Here is a 10,663-nt window from a genome sequence, read left to right as displayed (position 1 = left end):
TTTTTTTACTTTTTTTCTTTTGTTTCTTCGAAGTTTTTTTGCGATTCATCATCCTGTCTGTCTGTCTGTCTGTCTGTCTGTCTGTCTGTCTGTCTGTCTGTGTCTGTCTGTGTCTGTCTGTATTTTTTTCTCTCTTTTTTAGAACGTTAGAGCTCTGTAAGGAACCATGAGTGTGTATCTCCCACTCGTTCTCCTCACTCTCCGTTAATCTCCCACTCACGCCGGCGATAATCCGGTTAATCCAGCCAGATTCTTTCATTATATTCCCTACCCTCTTCAACCCAATGTCGCTTATACACAACGGATAATTTCAAGACGTGTACAGGACGGTTTTAAAACGTGTATTGGACATTATTACGGTTTTTTTTTAGGTCCTGGTCATCATCTTAAGTTAGGGTTAAGTTAGATCGGGTTCGATAAGTTCGATTAATTATAAGCTAGTGAGTTAAGTTTTAGTGTGGGTTAGGCTCTAGATGTAGGTTTAAGTCAGGTGAAGTTAAGTTTAAACTAAGTTGGGTTTGCAAGGTTAGATTATTATTAATTTAGGTAAGCTAGGGTGGGCTTAAGTGTTGTTACAAAGTTATTTATTTGTCTGATCGAAAATTTTTGTTCTGTTGATGCACCGGATTTTAGAGGGAATTAATGTAACAATAAGGAACATTACGGAACTAATCAGCACAGGCCACGCCCTCACAAACGTGGATTTGGTTACGTCGCGTCTTAGACAAGTATAATTGGTAGTTGTTCCCACCTGTCTCCCTCCGTCAGGTGGTTCCTCTTCCAGGGTAATTAACGGATGATTCTCTGATGACTAATTATCCCACGTCAGATCTATAAAATTTACCTAATTAGTGCAGTTACCTGTCATTCTCGACAGCACCACCTGGAGGGATCAGCTGATGCCACTAGGTGTAAACAAGGTTGATTACAATGGCACACTCACCTTTCTCTAGTTAATTACCTCGTGCTGAGATTTATTTGTATTAATTTTATTTTGTCTAGACGTGAAATGATGAAACTATTCAACTATGTAATATGTCAATCGTCGCTCGTATGTCTGTGTGTTAGTGTGTCTGTATCAGTCGTTTTGTCTGTATTCATCTTGTCTGTCAGTTAATATGTCGTATGTAAGGCATTTTGTCTTTGTATTCACACACCACAATACGAAGACTCCCTGGAGGTGAATGAGATCCAGGTAGGTAGGAAACATTCACTCCCTGGGTCACCATTATACCGAGGCGCTGGAACAAATAGCTCGACGCTTTAATTTCTCAGGTGGTTTCAATGAGCCTGTACCCAGCTCATTCAGGAACTAAATGTTGGTTGGTGCTCCAGGCTCACAAAGTCTCTGATCCAATTAGGACAAAGTAGTAATGAGGGTTGAGGTTCCTGTACTTTCCCTCTTTTTTGTATTCCCGTAAGCCTGCTCACCCCGTCTCTCACCCTTGCTACACTGTGGGGAAGATAGTGAACACCAACCAGGGTGTTTACCATTCGTCCAGGAGGTCAGCGTGAGTCTGTTTTGAACGCTTCTTATCGGATATATTAAAACTCTTTATCATATGAGATGTTTATGACGTTGAATTCGTATTATAGTGGATGTATGATGTTTCCTATATCACGTTACATATGTAGTGTTTCAAATACCGTATATATTTTGTCAGTTTATATGATGGATGTTAGATATAAACCACGTTAATTGTTCACCATATGAATTGTGTCATACCATGTTCAACACATTTCCACGGGTCGTCTTTGCGGGTTCAGATATTTATACAAACTTTCAATGGTCAACACATCGAGGGGCTTCCTATTTTTGTCGCCATTCGCGGTTAAATATTAATTCTCGTTTTTGGCGTGGAAATTGCGTTTGACGGTGACGTTATTGTATTGTCGCTTTGTATCGAAAATTTAGCGTAATTAATTTGTCCTTTGTCATGCAGAATCATGTCCACATCAACAATGAATAGCAATTAGTGATTTACACGCACTTTGGGGTGTCAGTCCGTGTGATTTTGTTTTTGTGATTTTTCGGTGAATCTGTGATGGTGAAACACCCTATATATAATAACAAACTGACGAACTGTAAATATTAAACACGGGTTTTGACTGCATCGTTCATTCAGCTTTCTCTTAATAATAATAATAATAATAATAATAATAATAATAATAATAATAATAATAATAATTATAATAATAATAAAAATAATAACAATAATAATAATATAATAATAATAATAATAATAATAATAATAATCCGTCACTATCACAGGAATATGCGACAGGTGTTGTGGTTTTTCGTCACCTGTTACTATGGAACATCTATTAACACCTGGGCATCAAACACACGCTCTGTGGGTGATCTTAAGAGCATAGGATCTCAAATACAGTCCATGGTGTAACTCAGAAGGTAGAGAGATGTAGATGGCGGTGATGTAGAGGCGGAGGAAGGTGAACTGTGGCGTGTTGAAACCTTGGGGATGATTATGTTGTCGTACGTTTGATTCTGTCGAGTGTACTTATAAACTTATGAAATGTGAATTTGTCCAAGTACTTTTTAGAAGGCCTTGACTCTCTCTCTCCACAACACTATTTTCAACATTTTTTTTTGTCAAATAATCGGGTGGTGCCCAAAAGTCGTTATACAAAATTACCACCGAAAGATCACATGAATCTTTTATATTTCCTGTCAATTCCCTCTTCCCCCTCCCTCCTCCTTCCTTCCTCCCTCCCTCCATCCCTCCCTCCCATCCCCCTTTCCTGCTCCTCTCTCACCTTTCCATTCCTCCCTCCATTACTCCCCTCCATTCCTCACCCTCTCCATTCCACCCCCTTCCTCCATTCCCCCTTCTCCTCCTGCCCCCTCTCTCCTCCCTCCCTCACCCTCCCCTCCCTCAACCCCTTCCCCATCCTCAGTCCCCTTCCCCTTCTCAACCCCTTCCTCCCTCAACCCCTTTCCCTCTCTCACCTCTTCCTCTCTCTCTCCCTCACCACCTCCATTCCACTCTTCCGCCACACCACATCCTTCTTCCTCGCTCCCCCTGACTCCCCCCCCAAAAAAAGAACTTTTCCTTCCTGCATAAATTTGAAAGTTAAAATAACTCTATGCTAAAGTTGGCCATTTTCTGTATAACAAAGTTGAGAAGGTAGCAGAGCGTGTTGGGCAATCAAGACAATTGGGGGAGAGACAGACATACATATTCTATCATATATTTGTATGTCTGTCTGTCTGTCTGTCTGTCTATTTCCGCTGTTTTTATATTTTTATTTTATTTTTCTTCTTCCTCCTCTTTATTTTCTTCTTCCTCTTCCTCCTCTTCTTCCTCTTCTTCTTCCTCTTCTTACTGATAAAAAACAACAACATTTACTCCTTTATCTACTTGTCTGTTCTTCCGTCCGTCCGTTCGTCTTCTGTCAGGTGGTGGTGATTGGTAGAGGTGATGGTGGTGATGGTAGTGGTGATGGTGATGTGATGGTTGTAGTAGTGGCTGTGATGGTGGTGATATCGCCGCTACTAATGCTCCTCCTGGCTACACACACACACACACACACACACACACACACACACGCGCGCGCGCGCGCACGTGCATATTCCATTATATTTGTCGTCCCTCTGCCTGGCGAGTTACCGACCGTCACCATCTTCACCATTAACTCTGTGTGTGTATGTGTGTGTGTGTATAGGGGGTGTACACTGGGAGGGACGATGGGAATTTCAACGACAGATGGGGCAGTAGTGGGAGTAATATAATTGTCACTAGTTGTGGTATAACATTTGTGACGGTGTGACGGTTGTGGCGGTGTGACGGTTGTGACGGTGTGATAGTTGTGGCGGTGTGACGGTTGTGGCGGTGTGCAAACGGCCAGACGGCTGTGGCGGTGCGATGAGCTGCGGCGCTGTGACGGCCAGCAGTGTGGACGGCCAGGCTTGGTGTGACTTGGGTTGCATGTGTGACGGTTGTGGCGGTGTGACGGTTGTGGTGGTGTGACAATAGTGACCGTGTGACAGGTGACCGTGTGTGACAGATAGCGGTGTGATAGCTAGACCAAGTGGACAGACATATGCTATGTTAAAGTTGTGTGACAGCTGTATGCAGGACAGAAGTGACGGTGCGGGAGCAGCTGTGGGGGTGTGACAGTTGTGGGGTGACAGCAGCACCGTGTGACAGCTGTGGGGTGAGGCCAGGCATGACAGTAGTGACCGTGTGACAGCTGTGTGACAGAAAGACCGTGTGACAGTTGTGGCGGTGTGACAGTTGTGGGGTGTGACAGCAGACTGTGTGACAGCTGTGTGCATACAGTTGTGGGGTGTGACAGTAGTGACCGTGTGACAGTTGTGGGGGTGTGACAGTAGTGACCCTGACAGTTGTGGGGGTGTGACAGTTGTGGGGTGGACAGTAGTGACCGTGTGGACAGTTGTGTGGGTGTGTGACAGCAGTGACCGTGTGACAGTTGTGGGGTGACAGTAGTGACCGTGTGACAGCTGTGGGGGTGGGACAGTAGTGACCGTGTGACAGTTGTGGGGGTGTGACAGTAGTGACCGTGTGACAGTTGTGGGGGGTGTGACAGTAGTGACCGTGTGACAGTTGTGGGAGTGTGACAGTAGTGACCGTGTGACAGACATACCGTCGTGACAATTATCCTAAAAACTTTGTAATAATTATTGAAGTTCACGTATTTTATTGAAGTTCATCAAACCTTTCATTAGGAATTATTTTGTTTAATGTTATTCGTGGCATCAACATGTGCGACATAACATCAAAGGTAGTGATTATGGTGTTATGTTTTAAAGGTAGGTGTGTGCGTGCGTGTTTGATCGATTGAATTATTTGTGATTGTAGTGTGTGTGTGTGTGTGTGTGTGTGTGTGTGTGTGTGTGTGTTTATATCTGTGTGTGTAGTAAGTATATGTAATTGTGATTGTACGAGTGTGTATTGTATGTATGGTTGTATATTTGTGTTTGTGTAAGTATGCGTATCTCTCGTTGAGTGTCTGTCGCGATAGATACTAGCTTGGGTGGTGGTTATTGTGATTGATTAATTGAATAATTGATTGATTTATTGATTGATTGAATGATTGGTTGATTGATTGATTGATTGAATAATTGATTGATTGAATAATAAGTTGATTGATTGATTGATTGATTGAATAATTGGTTGACTGATTGATTGGTTGCTTCGATGAAAAACGGTCAGCACGAAATGGTTGTTAAAAGAAAGAGCAAAAGAAAGAACCAAACAAAAATACAGGAGACGAAAGAATAAAGTAAGGAAGAAGACCTGATTACTAATCTGCGAAAACTATGTCAATAAACTAATCAGTAAATTAATTAGCACGTAAGACCAGGTGTGTAAGTGGTCACCCTACCTGTAAAAATGTATCATTAAAAGATGAGTGAAAGAATATAATGACAAATAAGGTTTATTAAGGTTAGTTTATTAGTGAATGTAATAATAAAGTGATAATTGATGTCATCTTTGATAATTGATGTCATCTTTGATAATTATCAATTATAATTGATGTCATCTTTGATAATTGATGTCATCTTTATAAGTAGATAAGTAAATGGATGTCAGACCAGATATATAAGTCTTTGTAAATTGATAAATAGGTCTTAAAACTGAACATGAAAGTATTAGTAGTAATAGTTGTAGTATTATCAGTAGTAGTCCTAGTAGCAACAGTGGTGATAGTAGTAATTGTAGTGGCATAGTAGTAGTAGTAGCAACAGTAGTAGTAGTAGTATTTGTAGTATTAGTAGTAACAGTAGTATTGGTAGTTTTAGTAGTAGTAGTACCCTCATAAGCATCACTAACTGCACTCCAGCTCCAGGAAAGAGAGAGAGAGAGAGAGAGAGAGAGAGAGAGGGTATTATAAATCTATCAAATTGTGTTTTCATGGTTGGCCTTTATGCATAAATAAGACCACACGGTTAAGGTCGAAGCGCTCAACTAATGGCAGCTGAGATGAAGTTAAATCGCCACGATGAATTATTGTTCCGCTAATAGGTGTAAACTGGTAGAACTCAATGATTTCAAGACAGTTTTATACGTGGGGTAAATTTGGGGGTTTTGGCCAGGGAAAGGTTCTGTTGAGGCTCTTGTTGACGTGTAGCTTGTTTTAAAGTTAATGTTTTCTGTTTTTTTTCTTTCTTTTTTTAGGTGTATAGTTTTCCGGCATCAGATGAGGGTTGATTTGTTGTTTAAGGTGTAAGAGGTGTTTTGTTTTCGTGAGGGATTTTGTTTTCGTGTTTTTGTTTTGTTCGTGTTTTTTGTTCGTGTTTTTGTTTTCGTGTTTTTTGTTCGTGTTTTTTAATGTACGTTTTATTAATATGGAGTAGTAAGTTATGTGGTACGGGTGCGTCTATAGGTACACACTGACACACACAGGTAACCTAGGTGATGCCTCTGGAGCTGGACTTTTTTTTTTTTGGAGGGAGGGTGGGGCTCTTGGGGGCGGGAGGGGCCGGGGGAGGGGGGAGGAGGGGCTTTGAGGGGGAACTCTTACCACCTGGGCAGTTGTGATGGCGAAAGTATACCCTTGTTTAGCATGACATCCCTTTATAACACTCGCTTGGTTTAACCCTGCCAGCGTGCCCAATCACGGATTTGTTTACATTCTTCTTTAACCAATCACAGCTTTGTTTACATTCTTCTATAACCAATCACTGCTTTGTTTTACATAACCATTCACAGTTTTGTTTTTATTCTTATTTAGCCAATCACGGCTTCGTTTATATTCTATTATAACCAATCACGGTTTGGTTTACAATTTTTCCCAACCAATCGCGGCTTCAGGTACCTTATTCTGAAATTTCCAGGCCGTCCTTCGCCAATGAAAACACACCATTATCATCTAGGCCAGAGGTATCCGTTTGAAATGGTCTCTCCCCACATGGTTCGTCGACCGTAACGCCGCGTCCTCAACACCTCAGCCTATCAGCGTGTGAGTTACTAAGCTCCTCCCACTTTGCTGCTTCAACAGTTATGGTTGGAATATCAATTTAGGTTGTTAGATTGGTCCAATCAGCGGAGAAATGACAGACCCGTAACGTGGCTGATGGTAAGCTGGGGGCGACTCTGACTGTGAAATGTAATTCTAATTCAAAGGCAGGTCATCTATTTTAGAACGAGGAGATAAGGACGAGACGTTGAAATATGACTCTAATTCAAATTCTAACTCCTGTAATCTCAATAGAACATCAAGGTAAATGATAAGGATAGTACAGGTATAAATGATGTCATACAGTGAAAGATAAAACTTGTGGTGGATCCTTACACGTCTCAGCCCCTTCCGTGTGTTATATGTATATAGTATTGTGTGTTGTTAAGTCACGTCTTTATTGTATATTTTTCAGCGAACTATAATGGAGTATTCTGGCAGAGCCTTTATTTTTTATTTTTTTTTTCACAAATAAGTTGATCATATTCATATATTTTTTGAGAAGACGACTCAACAAACAATAGGCAGACCAGGACGTCATGTATAGTGTATGTTGTTAAACCCACTTGTTGCAATAACGAATATGGTACTGTCATAGAGAAGGGTGCGGCGGTCGAGTGGATACAATGCTCAGCTCCTGTCCTGAGAGTTGAGGAAGTGAAGTCTGTCTAGTGCAGTGCCAACCTAACCTAACCTAACCTTATGTACTGGTAGCTTCATCATCCAGTATGTTGTAACCGCTCTGCACCCGGCCCATTGAACCCACATTCACTATTATATAAAAAGATGATGTGGGTGTACAGGTGTAAAATCTTCGTGTACATAATTAACGCAGGTAAAGAATAACATGATACCTGAGGCGGAAGAAGAACGTGTATTAAAAGTCCTTTTTATGGGTACCGACTGCTGACGTCATCCTTAAACACTATGAGAAATTAATATAAGTAAGCATGTTTACATTATTTCTCTAGTGCATTACCGTGTTATATTTACTGTATCACCGTGTTATATTTACTGTAATCACCGTGTTACATTTACTGTATCCCCGTGTTACATAATTATAGTGTACCTGTATAACCGTGTTGCGTAAACTGTATCACCATATCAACCGCAAGAATGTAATATCGCCAACATTTCCCCCAAGAGTTTGATGGTAGAGTAACATCAAAAAGAGTAATATTCCGGGTAATATCTTGAAAATACTCCTTACCATATATTAGCACAACGTCTAACCATAATATCGTAGAAGAATTTTTCCAGGAAACATCAAAAGCCGGTCTAATCCTTTAAAGGCTGGCAGACGACCTTTGACCTTATTTTACCCTGTGTTTAGAGTTCAAAGTGGCCATCGGAGGGTCAGACGTTGTTTACCCAAAGTCCATTACGAACGGCCGATAGATTGTAGACTTCCTGGGCCAACGAATTCACCAATCTATCGTAAAGTAAATATTTCCTCGAAACTGGGGATGGAAAAACGGATCTACCTGGCTGATATTAACGAGAGGAAAGCAGGTAAGGTAATTTTTTTCCTCGTAACTAGAGATGTGAGAACGTATCTAGCTGTTCTAACTTCACAGTAACTATAGCTCCTTGCGTTTTCTTATCTTTGGGAAGGAGAAAAGATACGTTCTTTTCTCTGTAGATCGTGGGAGCAGATACGTTCACTTATCCATAAACAGGGAGTATTATTAATTTACTGTCCTTACTTAATACGAGGTGAAATGCGATCTTGTGAATCTAGTTAAGGAAGGGAAGATACATTCACACTTACGACAGAAACAACGATGGTCGAGAATTAGTCATAGCGGGTCTAGTCATACGCCCATCAACTCAAAGAGACATGGTTCACGTGAAGATTAGACACCCCAGCATATATTACCTAACGATTAAACGCCCTAACGATACTCTTAACCTAACCCCACCATGTAGAATTAGGCTCTTTAATCATCAGTAGAATTAAACTTGGGTACCTATAACCTTCAGGTGATCCAAAGAAAACTCCCTCAGATGGGTAACACACTCTCAGTCAGTCAGTAAGAGAAGCCTGATTTTAATTTGACTTACGGAGCTGAAAAGTTAATCTTACTAACGTCTCTGAAGTTACTATAGATCTCCTCCCCATCCCCCTACCACCTCCTCTCCTTCCCCCTACTACCCCCTCTCCATCCGTCCCTATCCCCTTCCCCCTACTATCCCCTCCCCATCCCTCCCTCCCCCTCCGACTATTACAAGGAAAAAAACATTGAATTAGCAATTTTTCCGCGGAGTCTGACCGTCTTGGATCCATGGAGAGCCGGATATCGTCAGCAGAACCTCCCTCGAGCCTTCTTCCGGCCTCCCACGACCGGCCCCTCGCTGACCTAGCCGGCCAATGCATCCCCCCCCCCCTTCCCCCCCCCCCCCAACCCCTAGGTATCTCCAACCTCACCCGGATACTATAGAAAGAAAACTTGGGCGTGTGGAGGGAAGGAGGGCGTAGGGAGGGAATCAACGATGAGAGGGAAAAGTGATTGAGAGGGAGGGAGGGCGTGGGAGATAGTGGATGCTGGGAGAGGGAGTATATTATTATTATTATTATTATTATTTTCAGTTGCTCTTGAAATATAAGTTTTTTGTTGTTGTTGTTGTTGTTGATCAATAATACGATCCATTTTAGAATATTACCAAAATGAGAACCGTTTCACTAACTGTACTTCTCGGGTCAAGAGAGAGTCACACGGGAATTAAATTACGTTTTCCTGTTGTGTATTTACGTCCATTAAGCATTTGTGTGTACTGCAGTATGACCCGTAATTACCTTGCACCCACTATTTTACGCACTACGGCACTGTGTGATGAAAGGGAAGTGAGGGGGAGGCAAAGAAGAGAGGGATGGGCTGTGTGTGTGTGTGTGTGTGTGTGTGTGTGTGTGTGTGTGTGTGTGTGTGTGTGTGTGTTAGTTAGACTGTAAATGTATGAATGGATGTACATATAGACGAACAGATACATAGATTAATACATTGGTAGACAAACAGACAGACAGACAGACAGGGCAAGGCAAGACAAGACAAAAAAGCAACTACTATCACCTGCTTACAACATCATTGAGACGTCACTCTGAAGATCTTGACTGGTGGATGGTAGTGACAGGTGTTTAATGAGGTGGATGTTTACCTGGGGAAGCATGAGCCAACAGAGGCACATCACTGTCAACAAACACATCCCCACACTCAAAAATTACAAAGTTGTTAGCTCATGTGCCAATGTTTGTTGCCCTGGAAAACTGTTCATGGGATTAAATGCTGTGAATCTCTGCCTGGAAATAGAAAATGGTGACTTACTGTCGGGGAATGGGTGAGGGGTGACGGGGAGGTGAGGGGTGATGGGGAGGTGAGGGGTGATGGGGAGGTGAGGGTGATGGGGAGGTGGTGGGTGTGAGGGGTTACGTGGGGGTGAGGGTGATGGGAGGTGAGGAGGACGGAAGGTGAGGGGTGACGTGGGGTGAGGGGTGATGGGGAGGTGAGGGGTGACGGGAAGGTGAGGGGTGACGGGGGTGAGGTGAGGGGAGGAGAGTGACGGAAGGTGAGGGTGACGTGGGGTGAGGGGTGATGGGGAGGAGGGGTGATGGGGAGGTGAGGGGTGATGGGAGGAGGGTGACGTGGGGGGTGAGGGGTGATGGGGAGGAGGAGTGACGGGGAGGTGTGACTGAAGGTGAGGGGTGACGTGGGGTGAGGGGTGATGG

At 42.7% G+C, this 10,663-nt stretch overlaps 1 protein-coding gene across 1 annotated transcript; it reads right to left on the bottom strand.

The window, feature by feature from the left end:
* Positions 1 to 3,757: 3,757 nt before the first annotated feature.
* LOC121877987 (mucin-6-like) lies at positions 3,758 to 4,624 on the bottom strand. The gene has a single exon (XM_042383946.1). It carries the CDS (start codon positions 4,622 to 4,624, stop codon positions 3,758 to 3,760), a length of 867 nt encoding a protein of 288 aa, XP_042239880.1.
* Positions 4,625 to 10,663: the final 6,039 nt, after the last annotated feature.

Source organism: Homarus americanus, unplaced genomic scaffold, assembly GCF_018991925.1.
Source record: "Homarus americanus isolate GMGI-L3 unplaced genomic scaffold, GMGI_Hamer_2.0 scaffold26512, whole genome shotgun sequence".
Lineage (NCBI taxonomy): Eukaryota > Metazoa > Arthropoda > Malacostraca > Decapoda > Nephropidae > Homarus > Homarus americanus.
Note: the sequence above shows the minus strand (reverse complement) of the source record. Positions and strands in the feature narration are given on the sequence as shown.

Coding starts and splice junctions, on each gene's coding strand:
- LOC121877987 (XM_042383946.1), bottom strand. CDS start 4,624: ATGTCTGTCACACGGTCACTACTGTCACACTCCCACAACTGTCACACG.